Source organism: Notothenia rossii (assembly GCF_949606895.1).
Source record: "Notothenia rossii genome assembly, chromosome: 9".
NCBI lineage: Eukaryota > Metazoa > Chordata > Actinopteri > Perciformes > Nototheniidae > Notothenia > Notothenia rossii.
This window is the reverse complement of record NC_136907.1, coordinates 20,820,249-20,837,192: the sequence shown is the minus strand read 5'-3', so window position 1 is coordinate 20,837,192 and position 16,944 is coordinate 20,820,249. Positions and strand designations below refer to the sequence as shown.

General features: G+C 40.1%; 1 protein-coding gene and 1 long non-coding RNA gene across 3 annotated transcripts in view; one reads left to right on the top strand and one right to left on the bottom strand.

Annotated features, from left to right (window-relative positions):
- The window catches only part of LOC307017786, a 29,320-nt gene that overhangs the window by 8,556 nt on the left and 3,820 nt on the right, over positions 1-16,944 (top strand). The gene's annotated exons all lie outside the window — the stretch shown is intronic.
- Positions 308-16,136, bottom strand: nlgn3b (neuroligin 3b). 2 transcript variants are annotated; one of them, XM_079649797.1, is made up of 7 exons: positions 15,662-16,136; positions 11,788-12,458; positions 10,355-10,414; positions 9,424-9,573; positions 8,369-8,554; positions 5,320-6,109; positions 308-2,340 (listed from the first exon to the last, which is right to left on the bottom strand). In XM_079649797.1, exons 2-7 carry the CDS (start codon positions 12,266-12,268, stop codon positions 1,548-1,550), a joined length of 2,460 nt encoding a protein of 819 aa, XP_079505923.1. In that variant the 5' UTR covers positions 12,269-12,458; positions 15,662-16,136; the 3' UTR covers positions 308-1,547. The 2 variants fall into 2 exon arrangements, with proteins under 2 accessions (XP_079505923.1, XP_079505924.1); XM_079649798.1 differs by lacking the exon at positions 10,355-10,414 and having other exon boundaries at positions 15,662-16,135.

Genomic DNA, 16,944 nt, shown 5'->3' with positions numbered 1-16,944 from the left:
GATTTATTTTTCATTTTCAAAATTGGAGTCTTTAACACAGATCCAAAAATCCCAAAAAGTATTTACCAGCCCCCCCTCTGGAGCCCCTGAACAGCTTGATGCAACATTTTGCACATATGCAGTACTCCCCATGAACTGTAAACAGACTTTGATGTTTTATTTCCATGCATTACCATATGAGGGGAACAAACGTGGTCTTATTCAACCCACTGTAAAGCTTTGGACTACATTTCACACGCTTTTAGTAACCCTTTAATTTCTGTACGCTTTAATGACACATTATTAACCCAACTTTTGACAAGACTCATTTATTTTTTCAAAAATCTTTTAATAGTCGTTTTATTTAGATCAAACAACATTATGGTAGGTTTAAAGAAATCAAAACTCGAAGCTTGACGTCCATCATGTCCATTCAGTAAAGAGTGACCCCTGGATATATCCTGTTACGCACGGGGTCCAAACCACTGGGAGTACGCGCATTCATCTGTACGTTTTGTGATACTCCTTCATAAATGTGAATAATTGAGTTGGTATACATACAATTACAACGTAATTACATTTATGTTTCCGAAGATCTTACAGTATTCATAAACAAACGACAAATAAAATGTTGGCCTAAATTTATTCTGTACAAAGAAGCCAAGCCAAAAGAACCATGAGTTGGTTGGAGTAGGAAAACACATTTTAAGCAATTTTCTTTTTATAGTAAAGCAGAAGTTATATTACTCCAATGTATTAGGCAAAATCTTAGACACGTAAAATAAAAATATAGCAAGGATACTCAAATAGACTACAATAGATTACACAACACTACATATGCGAAACTAAATGGTTAAATTGAACGATGCCTAATTACATTTTTGTAGCGCACTTCTCAGCATACACACTCACGCCCAGTCACACACACTTACATTGGAGTGCTTTATTTTACACTCGCAGATAGAAATACGTTGGATAAACTCTTTTTTAACCATGTGTGTGACCAGTTACATTTCAATCCATAGTTCCACAGTAAATCCTTGCGAGTGAGTTACAAGGAATTTTAAAGTAATAACAGTAAAAATCCATTTTCATATTAAGCAATGTACCATGAGAAATATGTATAAAATAGCTTGATAATAATAGTTAGAATAATAATACTGCTTTTCAGCTTTTCCCAGATTTCATCTCTGTCCACCAAGAGTCGTAATGTCACTTCGTTCCTCGAGATCAAAATAGTTATCAGCAGAGTAAGAAAAAACTTCCCATACAAATCCAACTGTATAAACATTATACTAAGTTCTTGCTAGGTAAAGTTCCAAAAAAGCCAAAGTGGAAAATGAAATGCACTTTTCTTTTTGTCTGCCTTTGAAAATGATTATTATATAAAATGACTTTGCAGTTAGACTTCCTATTATGAGAGAGCAAAGGCAGGATGTTGGCGGTTGTACACCTTTGGAAAAGACAGAACAAACATTTTCAATCCTATTTTACCTACACACCCTAAATACAGCTTTACATTTCCACGTTTTATGTACGTCACGCTACTCCTCTCCTCTCCCGCCAGGCTATACCCGAGTGGTGGAGTGGGTGCTAGGCAGGCCTGCAGAGCTGTACCCAGCTGGGAAGGTGCTGTACGGACTCATGTTGGAGAGGCCCATCAGGGAGTTGGGGATCATGGTGATGTTGTTGGGGGTCATCAGTGGGATGTCGTCAGGGGAGCGGCGCTGGCTCAGAGAGTAGTCCATGCTTGGCGAGACGTGGAGAGGATTGTGAAGGGCCTCACACTGGTTCCTCTGCTGGGACAGGCTCTCGTCTATAGTGGTGGTGTGGCTCACGTTGTTGCCTTTGCTGTCGCACTGGGGACTGTGCTGCTGGGACAAGTCCTGCCGACTGCGCTTGTCCTTGCGGTAGTACAGGGCGGCGAAGGCAAGGACGTTGAGGAAGAGCAGCGACGCCCCGACAGCAATGGTGACGCTGAGCTCTGTGGAGTAATCTCTCGGGTTCGGCATGATCAGAGGGCCCATCTCTCTCCCCCCTTCACCGTTGTTGGAGGTGGATGCAGGAGTCCGGCCTGTGCTGCCGGCCCTCTTACCGTTGGACTGGGTGGGATCCAGCGGCGTCACCTTGGTGGTGGTGGAGGAATAGTGGAACATGTCGTGGAGGTTGTAGAGATGGGGCACCAGGTGTTTCCAGAAGGCCACCTTGGTAGCGCGGTAGTGATCACGGATACGAGGCTTCAGGCCGATGTGCAGGTACAGCTGGTCGTATGGGTCGTACTTGGACCAGGCCACCTCCTCGAAGCGGTTGGCCTTGGTGTGGATGAACTTAGTGTCCTGTGGCACTGGTTTGTTGGGATCCCTGCAAACACATGAGACAAAAACACTTGCGTTATTAGACAAAACAATTGGAGAGCTGCCAACAAAATAAGGCTGCAAAAACAAGAACCAGCAGCAGTGAAATTGACGTATACTACTGAAAATAAGTTCCAGAGCGTCAGCACTGGCGTTCAAGAAAATAATAAACCATCTGAAAGCATTATGATTACATAATATTCATGTCCTTTATGTCCCTATATTTTAAACTCGTATTATTATTTTTCGGACAAACTATTTGTGGATGGTAAAAACATTTTTTTTTCTTTCGTATCCTTTTAAAACTGCTCCTCACGTCCTATAAAATATTCTCTTAACAACAGTGAAGAGCCAAACTAATGAATGAGTCCCAGAAATCAATTGGTACTAACAGATGAGAACAAATCAGGGATGCTTAGAGAAATTAGAGGAAATATGTTCCTATATCACTTCCTGCATGAGGAACATTGATGTAGAATTGAATGATTCAGAACAGGCTGTAACAAATAGCTCTTAGAAATGAAAAAAACTAACATCTGACATCATTTTGTTTTCTACAGTTCTTTCTTTTGAACATGACGTTGATTATTATGTGATTTTGCTTATATTTGCCAGAACATGATGTATATCTTGAATGGAAAATAGGCTCATTCAAGTTGTGATAAGATAACCACATCATTTCCAAATGCAAACTGAAGGGTCAAGAAAGAATACAATCTGTCAAACACAATGTAATATCACCATCTTTCCTCCAGAGCTCAGCATTCCCTCATACGCACTACAACAGTCGCCTACTGTGACCCGGGCTCTGCTAGGGTCGTCACCTCGGAGTCTCTTTGCAGCTTTGCATTTAATATGCAGGAAGACTCCAGCAGGGCAGCAGCAGCTGAGTCCTCCACTACACTACAACTCACTTAGTGGTCTCTCATCACAGCAAATCTGTGCCTCTGTATGACAAACTGTTAAACAAGCTGTAGTGCTTTACTCTGTTTCAACAGCATTTTTCTTTAGTGCTGAGTCTCTGTTAGTGTTATATCCGGTCGATACCAGGCCATAGCTTCACTTGGAGAATAAACGCTCTTTTGTGAAAAGATAGAAAACTTTATTTAGCAGAGAAAGTCTCCTTAAAATGCTTTAAATGTCACTGCTTCTAATAATAATCCAAAGCAAACTGTTACTTGAAGGATTCCCACTTCAAATATATATAAGCAGACATAGACATAAGATGGCGGAGGTTTATGGAGAACATCTTAACCGTCTCCTCAAATTTGATCAACTTAACCTTTTTGTAAAACCCTGAGTGACTACTGTAAACATTTATGATAATTAGGCTGTAAAGTTTTAGATATATAACCTTCAGGAAGTCCGTATGAATTGTTATGTGTGAAAATATATATTGCGTATACTGTACGAAAGCCTACATTAGCTCAGCAGGGCATTTAAAGGAGACAGCTTTTCATTAGACGGAGTGTGCTTATTTTCTATGACTGTACAGTAAAGCCTCACCACAGTTGTGTGGGTGGTGTACTTAATTGAATATCTAGTGTGAACAAATGTTATGTGAGTAAAAGAGTACTGTTCTCTATATGTACGTAAACTGAATAAATCTGGCAATGGTATGGCAGAACTAACAAACGAGGAAATTAATTTAAATGTATAATAACTGAAGCACAATGTACCATGAGAGAGTTCTTGTGAACTAACAAATGGGAGAATAAGATAGAGGCTGGATGACAAGACAGTGGGAATTCAGGCTTAATCAGGAGGAACTACTGAATCCTATGTTTCTTTAATCAGTGTGATAAAACAAGAGTGGATGCAGCAGGAGTTAGAGGTTGATCATGTCGACGGAAATAGAGTGAGGTCAGTGATGTTAATCCACAGGCCATGTGAGGGTTGTAAAATAGGAAACTGAATGCAACTATATGTAAATCATTTTAGCCAGCCCGGCTAAAATAAGTGGATGGCCTACCTGCCTGTCAGCCTTCCATCTGTGCACAAACTTATCTCGTGCCCTCATTGTTCATGTGCGCGTTCGTGTGTGTTGGAGGAGGGGCTCTGTAAGGAAGTCTGAAGGAAGAGGCAGATTTATTCCAGTTGTGTATTTTCAAATTCTAGCGCACTCAAGCTGGTTTCTCCATTCTTACCTACCCTACCTTTAAAGTGTACATATTAAGCACATGTTGATGGCACTACTATATGTCAATGAGCCATATTAAAGGGTACATATAAAGCTAATTAAAAAAAACAGTCTTCTCTGATTGGCTTATCGGAAGAAAATGCTAAGTTGGCTCTAAAGCCATGGGTGGAGACACTCAGATGGTGGTTTATTCTAAAAAGTCTACATGGGACATAGAAAGGGTAACCAAATTTGAATTATACATTTTTCCTGCGGTAGACAGCCTATTAAAGGGGCCCTATTTAGCTTGAAACCATTAAAATCCCAAAGTAGGAGAAAAGTATCTCCTCCACAATCCCGCCTGCCTGAAACGCCTCAAATGGGCTCCTTTGTTTACTTCCACAACAAAGTGGCATCACTAATTCATATTTGCGCTTCTATTAGCTAGCACTTCAATACATTGTACATGATAGGCTATGAGGCGGGACACCTCTAAGCGGTTGACCAATCACAACAGAGTCGGACAGCTAACCAATCAGAGCAGACTGGGCTCTGGTTTCAGACAGAGGGTGAAAAGAGGTGCTGCAGCACAGGCAGTATGACGAAAATAAAGACCTTTTTGAACATTAAAGCATGTAAACATGTCTCAGTAGAGGCACAAAATACAAGTATGACCCTGAAAATAAGCATAATAGGAGTCGGACCCCTTAAAAAACATCCCGGGTTGTCTTATTTGAAATAGTTTTGGTTGATAGGCTCTCCAGATGCCTAAATGTACGCAAAATCTCTGAAAAAGTTACTTTTTTTCATGTTTTCTTTAAACATTAACATGTACTTTGGATTGTCCCTTGATTTGCTGTTACTCACCCACTCTTGGCGAAGTTGGTCCAGTAAGTCATAACCACTGCGCTGAGCATGATGTCGTTCCTGGAGAAGTTACAGGGGAACAGGTCAGTGGGGCCCACCATGGGGATGCCAAACACATAAGGCACCTCATCTCCATGTGCTGAGTCTGACCACACTGGCTTCATGAGACTCTGGCAGTGGTGGTAGAAGGCGTAAAAGTAGGTAGGCGAGCCGTAGCGGGCATGCAGGTCAGCGGTCACCACTGAGGGCTCCACCCATTGGTGGTCGGTGAAGAGAGCCACCAGAGTCTTCCTCCTGGTTTCCGGGTTGTCCTTGTCAGCCCAGTCAGTGTACATGAATTTAATAGTCTCCCTCAGTGTGTCTTTTCCTTCTGGGTAGCCGTACAAACTGTCCACAAAGTCTGACACTGCAAAGTCAAAGTCGCTGCCAGACACGCCGTCCTCCAGATCCATCACGTTCTCCACAAAGCGCAGTCCCTCTCCCTGATTAACACCAAGCATTATATCGTAGTTTAGGAACTCGCCCTGCTCCATCAGGATCTCTGGGTCGTCTGGGATGACGTCTCCGTCAATGACAGGACCGAAAGCGACACGGTATCGAGCCGGTTGGATGTCTTGCTCCACCAGCTCCCTCGCACTCTTCTTCTGCAGGCAGGAGACCATGTCCACGGTGTCCAGCACGTTGCAGCCAACCCTCTCGGCCAGCATGCGAGTGTACTTGACCGGTTGGTAGTTGACAGCCCAGCTGGACAGTGCTGAACCGCTTTGGATAATTGCTCTGTGGAACAAACCTTGGGAGACAAAAATTCAGAACAAAAAGACACAGAAGACAACAGAAGCCAGGGGAACGGTGGTTAGTATTAGTATTCCTTTTTCATTGCAAACCTTAAGAGCTTACTGAACCGCCCCAAGCAAATACATGACTCACTTTAAACTAATTGCTATTCCCAATTAAATCCAAGGTTTGTTGACACACAACATTTAGGTAGATACAAGCAAATAAGCCCACATGTCATGTACTTTGAATACTTGCCAGGCAGATAAAGCATTAGTGTGAAAGAGAGAAAAGGCCAGATTGAGCTTTGCTGATGAAAAGCTGCTCAGTAAAGCAGCTGGTGGGAGAAATGAGCTGCTAATAGGATGTTGTCCCATTCCATTGTCATTACAATTTTAGAAAAAGACAGAAATACCGTATTTTCTCTGTTTATCCCTTTTTTCGTTTAGGTGGTGTCATTCCTAAGTGCGGATGACTGTGGACACTAGTCAAATTAATGATCAATTTGCAGGATTGTTTCAATGAGGTGTCTAGTTCTCCCTCTGCCAGTGTATACACTCATTCTGTAATTGTAGAATAGTGATACTGTGTGTTTAACAAGCTGTATAGCTTACATACAGGCTTCTGATTCCAACTGTGCGGTGGACGGTCTGTTCAGGGAGCTGAATATGCAGTAACCCTGATCCTCTAATGTTGATACAGTGAACACGATGCTCTGTTGAATTGTTTTTATGCAGCACGCCACCTCTGTCTCTAGGGATTTTGTATCTACCACCTAAAAATGACAAGTGATATGTATCAAGTCAAAAAATACTCTGCTGAGGTTAAAGCACAGCAGTCGCTGAAAAGAGTGCATGGGCAGTGTCACATTCTCCTTCCTTTACTGTCATTTATTTGAATTTTTTTTAGGGCAGCAGCTAGCTAGTCTACTTCAAAGACAGCTGGAGGTGTTTGTGCATTCACTGCATCCGAGCTAGGGCATCAAATACAAACCGTACAAAGGACAGTTGCCGCAGCCTCCCTGGCATTGACGAAAAGATGCAATTTGTGCCCTTCTTGTGATTCTGTCCAGCATACAATGGGAGGGTCGGGGAAATAATACGGCAAAGATAAGAGTTTCCATTTTCTGTGGGCCATCCCTTTTGAAATGTGCACCCCTATTTTTTTGCAAGGAGCTTTGGATCACTGTTCACTAAATAGCATAATATTAACTTCAAAGAAAAGTATGTTCCAACAAAAAATGTTTTACCGGGGATAATCAGATATCCGTTTCCTTTGGGTATTCAGCATTCATGTTTACACTACTGTCGACATTAACATAGACTTTTTATTTTACCCATTTTGATTTGTATTATTTCCAGTTTTATTGTTTTCATATATTGTAATACCATACAGACAGGTTTACTTAATTTCATTTATATTTTTCTTAAAACTTTTACAGTATGTTTTTTCTTGAATAAAGCATCTGCATTAGTATCCTTGTATGCCCCCTCAATCAACAAATTATTCATGATACTGATTCTGATACTCTAAATAGAGGTATTTAAATTGAATTCATATTGGTTTATATTGTCGTTTCAAAGAATAATTCAGTTAATAAAAATAAAGCATCAGTTTGAACATGCTGTACTACATCGTGACATTTTCACTGCAAATATATGTTAGAAAGTAGAAATATCTTTAAAAAAAATATTTAAATAATGTGGCTTTGTCTTTGGCTAACAGCGTCTGCTCAATGCAAATAAATGCTAATGCCAAAGAAATGAGTGCTATTTTTATATTTTAAAGACAATACATGGGTAAAAAAGGGTAAACAAATCTGAAATAGGGACATATTAGTCAGTCCAAATGGAGAAATTGATGGACACAGATGAACGTGAAGTCATGGTGAAACTTTATAATGCCAGTAGGCTTCTTTAAGAGTTTCACATTTTAGGAGGCAAAGCTTTTAGGCTGATTAGATTGAGTAGTGGGGAACAAAAGCTATCACTTACTTAATTAACAAATACCCCCTATACCCAACTCCCACATCATAACACTTCATCTCCCTGACAGACCATTTAGAGCCCCACTTGAAATAAAGAACAAAAGTCCAAAATAATTTAAATGTATTGTTCAAAAAGTAACTTTGGAATTCTCAGGATGAGCAATTAATATAGTTGAATTTTGACACTGCTGCTAAATGATTTCATTAATTGCTACTTAAACTTTAGTGTGAAAATGGAGTAATTATGAAATAACTGAAGTCGTAAATAACTGAGATGGGAATACTTACCCTCTGAGTGGTGGGACAAAGTTAGCAGACTGACGCAGGAGGCACCGATTCCAGATCCAAAAACTGTGATGCGACCCGGGTCTCCTCCAAAGTAACCGATGTTCTTACTGATCCAGCGGAGAGCTTGAATCTGGTCCAGGAGTCCGTAGTTTCCTTTTGCTGCCTGGTCACCAGTACTGAGGAAGCCTGAAGCACACAGAGAGACTTCAGAGGAAGTGCTGAAGAAGAGATCTACAGTCTGTGCCACAGCTTTGATCTAAAGTTGTAGCCCAGCAGGGCATCTGAGTGAGCTGACACCGTTTCCCCTCAGGTGCAAATATGCCTTTGCTCTCTCCAACAGTGTCTTGACTGCTTTAGTCAACTTCTCGTGATACTGACTCCAACAGTGGCACCCCTCAGGAAGTAATAAGGGCTCAGCTAGTTGAATCTGAATTCCTTCATCGCATGTGACTTAACATAAAATTCAATGTGCATAAATAAATAAATCATTAACTTTACTCTAGATGTATTCCCCCCAAAAAACGCACACTGGTCCGTTGTGTTCTTACAATTGATCCAATTACCCATTCCCTTGTCTAGTCTGATCTCGACAATGTACTGTTTTGAATGTTTACCACAAGGGAAACTCTTAACCTTGCAAATGTTTTTTGAATACTACATCCCTCAAAAACTGTATTTAAATCATTTTGTTTTCTTTTACGAATGGAGAAGGCTTATTATTTTTATAACAGATTAGATAAATCCATCTGAAGGAAGATAAAAGCATTTTCAAAGTGGGTCTAAAACAGCTTTTTATGTAACAAGGACATACCACGATACTTATTTGCATCGCTTTTCCTCTGAGGACAACATGTTTATGCAAATCAAGCCACACTGCCAATATCTCAGTTGCCTATACAGTATTTAACCTATACTCCTGTGCATTTTTCTCTCATCTCTTCTATTATCTATAAGTGGAAATAAATGACCATAATGTTTATTCTCCTACATTTAAGAGGCTAAATACCCCATTTAAAACACCATTAACTGTTAGCAAACAGACCCGTTTTCATCACCTAATATTCCGATTCTGTAGTTGAGCGTGACCACAACAACGTTCCCATAACTGGCCAGCACGCTGCCGTCCATCATGTTCCCGGTGCCCTCCATATAGGAGCCTCCATGGATGTAGACCATCACAGGTCGAGCTTCAGAGTCCCTTATATCTGCAAGGTCAACACACACACATACTGTATGCTGAGCAAACAACAATTAAATGGATAATGAATGTCGCACTGATATCAAAATGTTATATCAATTGTTCAGTGTCAAGCATGAGTAAAGACAGATTAGAAAAGGTGCTTGGAAGCAGTGATAGGCTTGTGGTTTGGAAAGTGTAATGATATTTAGAAAATGCATGGTAAATACTCTCTAAAGTACTTCCTCATTGACAATTTTTAAAATTAAAGGTAAAAAGAAAGAAGCATATATTTATTTGATTCGCGGTTTGATGTCAGTTGAGAAAAATATGCTGTAATGATGACTTTTTATAGTTGAAGATATAATAAGCATGCACAAGCAGAAAAAGCATGTGTGTAGACTTGGACTGAAAAAGTCCACACTACACCAAGCTCTTGTTACCAAATGCTAAAATAGGAATGGTTACTTCTTTCAATAAAAAAGGAAAATCTATGGTGCATTTTTTGATTTTTTACAACGACCAATGGCTGTCTTTAAAAAGACTATAAGACATAGAAAATGCAAATCTGTGAATCAATGTGCATGGCAGCAGAGATGTAGCTCTTACTAAAAGGATCGTAAAAGAGCTCAAATGTGCAGCAAAAGCGATCTCATGTAGAACCAGATCAAAATGGTCTCATCTCACTCAAGTACAAGGAACCCCACTTGTTTCTGAGGAAAGAAGAAGCTAAGAGTGTTAGATCTCTTTTCACTTAACTAAAATAAAAATAATCCATGCATCAAGAGTTTGAACTCTTAAAAAAATACCTTCGGATATATGAGCCTCAGCATGTGAGAAAGCCGCCCCCTTTTTCTTGTGATGGCTCCCTGCGATTCACATAAGGAAAAAGAAGTACAAAAATTCAAAATAGCATGGTTGACTGTGCCTTTTGCTTAAGAAAATCCGGTCCAATTAAACTGACTGAACCGGGAGCTAAAAAGATCCATAAATTAAAGGCAAAAAGAAGATTAGCCCATTTGCATGTTGCACTTTTACCTGTTATTCCTACTGACAAAATGCAGATGAAATTATGCAAAATCTTTACAGATATATGACAAAATGACGTTATAAGCTAGAGTAGAGATGCAAAATAAGTGTTTGTTATTCTGTTTTCATAAATTAAACAGATTCTTGTCCTTGTTAGATATTTGTAGGAAATGGCACAGGTGTATACACACACACACACACACACACACACACACACACACACACACACACACACACACACACACACACACACACACACACACACACACACACACACACACACACGCACACACTGCTACCTATGAATGCTTTATTATCTGTCTTTATATTGATCCAGCTGCCTCGGCTTTGACTGGAGTAATACATCTTTCTTGGTTCATTATTATCGCTCTAAACAATTATATTTTAGAACAAACTGTTATGTTGTTTTTTCAGGTTAACCGCTGAGAGCTGAACACGGTCTAACTTTGAATGACAAATGTTTCATGTTATAATAAATGCTTGAGGGAGAAAAAACATGTTGACCTGAATTAGAGAAATTAATTAAATTAAGTTAGTCAACTACAGGTTAACGACTGAGACACAAAATGTCCCCTTGTTCATTTCACAGTTCTTATAAAAACAAAGGAGGGATTCAACTAGAGATAAACATGAATTGACTCCCACTAATTGGCCCAACAGAAACAATGCCTGAGAAAAGATGAGATTCATTAAAAAATATGCAGCAATCTCCTTTTTTTGTTCTAGCTTTACCAGATCTTAGTGAATCTTCAGGATGAACTTTGATGCTCAGTGGTGATGGCAAACCAGGCTCATTGTTCATCAAATACTGAAATGTTTTCCTCAGTTTAGTTGGACAAATAGAGATATTGCGATATGATATTTAGCTGGGTGTTTAATGCTTGTAAGAAACAAGCACAAGCCCGGGTACATTTATGTCCAGTTGCGCCTCAGTGGCATAAGAGTATCTTCAGTTGCCACAACTCCAAATGTATGAATAATCTCCCGCTTATCAATGGGCACATGATTGTTATTTCAAATGGATTGCAACAAGTAAAACAAAGCATTGCTTTGGATGGTAAATCAGCCCTTGGTGGCAGCATTGACATGAGCAGTGGCCGCACACATGCTTTATGATGATAACAGAGCAACATCGATAATAATGATCAGAAGATATGAAAAGCCATTGCTGCCTTTTACCAAACCAACTCACCATCCTCCGTCGGAGCGTAGATGTTTAGATACAAACAGTCCTCGCTCTGATCCTGAATGTAGGTGGCTACTGTGTCGAGGTTATAGGTGAACCATATGGGCATCATGATCTCGGGCACGGTGTTGTGGATGTTCTGAGGGCACACAGGCATGAAGTGGGTAGCATTCTTGACTCCGGACCAAGAGGAGGGTTGGTCGGGGGGCATGAAACGCTTCTCACCGATTGGTGGAGCAGCGTAGGGGACCCCCAGATACTGATCAACGGGCCGGAGCACCTCGCTGGGCACGGGGACCCGAAGACCTCGGAGTTTTCCAAACTGAGTAGTCACTGTCGGGTAGAATTTCTGACTTGTGGACTTGGTGAAGGACCAGCAGGAACATAGTATCCACCAAAGAAGAGCACAATGGGTGACGGTTACAGTCCCTTGATGGTGCAGCAGGTGTGCAGGCAACAGATGGTCTCTGAATGTAGCCAGCCACATGGTCTGGGCAGGACAGTGCCCTTGCACAGCACAAATGCTCACTGTAGTGTGCGCTCAGTCCCTTTGCGCTGAGCCTATCAAACAGACATCACTTGCTATTCCTTTGGCAGTGACGGTTATCAAATCCAAACGCACCTCAGCCAGGTATGGAGCGCCACCACCTCCACTTTTCATTGCAATGCACACAAATCTGAAAACAGGAGGAAAAAAAACATCAAACTATGAGAAAATAGCCAGTTTCTACATAATTGACTATGTTTTGATAAATGTATTATCATAATCCTGTATCTTGGGGCTATAAATACATAGTTTTTATATAGCTTTATATCAGTATGCCTCATCCGATGTAACGCTTCAATAATGACCTTTTGGGGGCAAATTGCTGTCTTAAAAGAGAAAATGTATGCTTAGACATGTTCAAATCACTGAATACTGATCTGTGCATCAGTGGGGGAGGAGATGAATCTGAAAAATCCATCTGCTGGGATGTTGGAGTGATGCTGCGAAAAACATCTCCTCTTAAAAGGTGTTAAGCAGCACTTTTCTTCTTCTAAAATCAACAAAATGAACAGCAAGGAAAGACAAATCTTACAAATGCATTGAAGACAGATTAAAATGACATTTCTGGGAAATAAATATCTGATTACATGTTTGTCTTTGGTATTTTAACAACACCACATATCTCACATCATAGATAGGGAATGTTTGAATGTGTTTTTGTGTCTTACATCTAAGCAGCACTGGCAGTGACTGACTTGAAGAAGCATAATGGAGAAGTGTCCCAGAACAAACATGTCTGATGGGACTGCAGTAGCACCAACGCCCTCCTCATAAAGCAGAGTAATTGCAGGTTAATTGAAAGACTTGAGGGAGGCTTTTAGGCAGCAAAAAACATTTGAGTTCAATAACAGGGGAAAACGAGCCTTTGACTTATTTTTGTGGATTTGATTTGTGGGAGTCTTCACCTGCTGAAATCGATTTGTTCCCTATTTTTCCACTTCTTTCAACGGGTAAGTCTTTATTTTACAGCTATGGAAACCCTAAATGCTTTCTTGTTGATTCAACTGATTTCTCTTACTTCTCACTGAAAAAATCAGATCTGTTAATTATTCTAGGGAATATTGCACTGCTTGATGCTAAGATACCATTATGAATGCTTCAGTAAGCAAGGGAATACATTCACCCCTAATCACATGTGTATACTGTATTCAAATAAGGTATCAAATGTAAGCTCACCCGTGGAGAACTCCGGAGAGCAAATTGTGTTGCAAGTCTTCCAATTAGCTACTTTGTTATCCAAAGTGCATCCCGTCTTAGTCCTTATTGTGTAGGGTAGCAGGAAGCATATTATGCTTGGCATTGGTTTCTCACTGGCTCGTCAATGAGCAAAGCAAAAACAAGCTTGTTAAACTAATCAAATCTATTGACGAGTACTGGAGCTTTGTGAAAGACTAACTAAACTGCTCTCTGTCAATCTGACGGACCTATCTATTAGGACAGTGGGACAATTTTCTTTCTCCTTAGAGGAACTAATTAAGCATATGTGGTGCATTGGCTTTTCTCTGCAACATTTTGTTTACACAAGAATGGACGTCCACGCAGTCTAAAGGGTGCACGTTCTCTCTTTCAGGTAATGTAACACATTACATGATACAAACACCATAGTATGCCACATTTTTAAAGAACAAGACACATCAAATGAATATCACGTCCGATGGAGAATTATTGTACCAGTCTGCCCTAGGCCAGATTTGTCTGTATTAATTAACACTTATGAAAAATCCCTATAGCCAAAAAAAGGACAAAACTTTTTCAATCTACTATCTGTTATGTGACAATGATGTACGGTTCCCAGGACATTAACACATTTTAAAAGATAAAGAGCCTGATTTTCTTCCTAGATCAGGGCACATCTCATGGTTCGGAAGTGAAATTGATAATAAATCACTCAATGTTCACAAAACCTGCTGGAAATCACTGTCAGTGATCTTAAATAGCAGATATGGTCTGAACAGTTGGCATCAACAATCACACTTGGTCGTCTGTAGCCCACAAAGCATTCCCACTGCCTGTGCTGCTGTAGATCAAAAGGACACTATGAATGAATTCTTAAAATGAACAGCATTTCCTTTTAAAATTACCCATGCATTCATGATATTAGTATCAGTGGATGTGCTTTCTTTGTGCTATTTGACATCAAATTTCTAATATAAATCACTAGAACAAAGCTGTGAATGACATGTGTACTTTCATTTTGTTTAACTGATTGTACTGCAGACTTACTAAAGCATCTGGATGCTGCCTGCGCTGCAGAGTATTCTTTTACCAACTTGTGATCTGCGATGTGGCAGATGTGGATAAAAGCTTTATAGCTTACACCAAATGGGCCATGTAATAAACACGAGCCATCACTCAGTCGAGTTTGATGCACTGCAAGTTTTGGGGCAATTTAGACTGGCATCACGCCCATCAACAGAAAAAGAAAGAAACATGGGTGAAATACAGTCTGTCTTTCCAATTAAATGCTTGCAATAACTCAGTAAATGAGCGATAAGTTCAAACAAATCAAGATGTTTTACAACCATAACATATAATTCTACTTGACTATTTTGAACCAGCCAGATGTTTATGCATCACAGATGTTGTTTGCTATAAAATACATTACAAACATTTTCTGCAAAATACTTAAACATGACTGACTTGATCCCATTTACAAACCTATTAGTATGATTACTATAATCATGTTTCTCTCCCACTATTACTATACACCTACATAATCGACAGGCACACAAATCAACACCAATTCAGCACTTGTAAAAATCTCTCGGACAACATCTTATCGATCAGAATCTGCTAGCCTGGGGGCCCTCGACATGAAAGCATTTGAGAAGAAGCCTAGTCAGACAGCAGGACTGGACTCCCAATGCCCTTGTAATTCGACTGGTGTGGATCAAACCCATTTTAGTGGATTCCCCAGATCCCTTTATTTTAGCAATGCAATAACAAGGAGCAGGGATTGACGCATTGACTTTACCTTCTAGATGCATGCAGGTAGCACTCAACATAATGATCAGAGCTTAATAAATGAATGCACGGATCCAGACCCACAAAGCAAGCCACAGCCCAGATAGCATCGACAAACTGCTGTATGTGTATGCGTGTGTTTGTGTGCGTGTGTGTGTGCAACCTCACGTTGTGACTGGAAAGCTTATTAAATCTAGGTCTAGGACGATTTAATATTGGATCAAATGAAAAACATAGCAAGACAAAACATTCTATCGCGAATAGCTCTTAACGTTACAATTATCTAAGATGCAAATGATCAATCTGGACAAGCATTCATCCCACGGAGGAAGAAAAAAAAAAACAGGCATAATCATTAGGTTAACTCACCTGCTTTTACACAAGCTGATACGCGCTCCATCTCCAGATTTCCACCATACCATGCCCGTCAGTGTCGCTACAATACAATGGGGCTGGTTGTGTGTGAAATATGTCCCCCGGTTTGCTATCAAACGCACGGATCTGTACTCTTATCTCCTGCTTTGCACAGACTGTGTGCTTTGCGCATATACGACAGCCAAGGTCAGGAGCGCCAACGGTTTTAATGGAGCGCCCACCATAGAGATCTCTGTACGGCGCCCACTGCCAGCGCGTTACTAGGCAACCACCGGGATACGCCAGTGCATTGAATTCACCCTCCAACAACCAACAAAATCCCAATTTAGAAACCATTAAGTAACTACCGTAACCTCGGACAGCACTCACGTACTCACGCGCTTTGTGCTCCTGCAAATCTCATCTACCTTTGACCAGATAAACAAGTGAGGCTATTGAAGCAGAGTGCAGGCCTGCATGGAGAGGAGGAGGATGTGCATTTGGAATACATTAGGCTATTTCATTGGCATAATCCTTTTAAGGAAATTAAGATAGGACAAGAAAAATATCCCTCCAATGTGTTTTCCCACATGGCTTGGTAATATTTTTAAAATTAGATTCCTAATCAACTCATCTGCTTGTAGCAGAGTCCTAAACGATATGAATGTGCTATTGAAACGTCTGTTCTCCCATCACTAAGGGAATTGTATCTGAAAAAAGAGAAAGGAAGCAGTGCTGGAGAGCCTTGCAGTGACAGCTCTGGAACACCAGGTCCACAATGTTTAACAAGCAGGTTGGATAGAGACAATACATAGAAAGACCGTCCCTTATTAGGACACAATAATGAATTGCTCTAAGGCAACACAAATAGAAAAACGACTAAAAGTGACAGAAAATCAGCCAATTGAAGGAAAGGGAACACTAGAAATTAATTATTACAATAAATTATAAATGCAAAACAATATTCAAATAAGAAATGCAGCACAGAAGGCTTCAAAATAAGGTAAATTGACATAAAACCAATATAAAAACATGGATAGAAGGCCAAATGAATGGAAAATGGTGTCGAAAATAAGACACTTTTTATAATGATAGTACAAATAAAAAGGATTAAATAAGATGAAAAATAATAAATACAATACTTAACATAAGATGGAAGATAAAACCTAATTATTCATAAAGAAGTTTTACACATTCAAATCAGTATCTTCATCAATAAACACTGCAGCACCATCAAAAGACCTCCATTCTCTTTGAGTCTTCTTTCCTTTCATACAGTACATACATCAGTTTCTGAT

Bases quoted from the DNA above. Each gene is read 5' to 3' on its own strand.
- nlgn3b (XM_079649797.1), bottom strand. From the start codon at position 12,268: ATGTGGCTGGCTACATTCAGAGACCATCTGTTGCCTGCACACCTGCTG. The intron at 9,574-10,354 runs GTATTTTTTTAA...TTGACCTTGCAG, and splicing joins TGAGGCTCATATATCCGAAG to ATATAAGGGACTCTGAAGCT. The intron at 6,110-8,368 runs GTAAGTATTCCC...TTGTCTCCCAAG, and splicing joins TTTGTCCCACCACTCAGAGG to GTTTGTTCCACAGAGCAATT.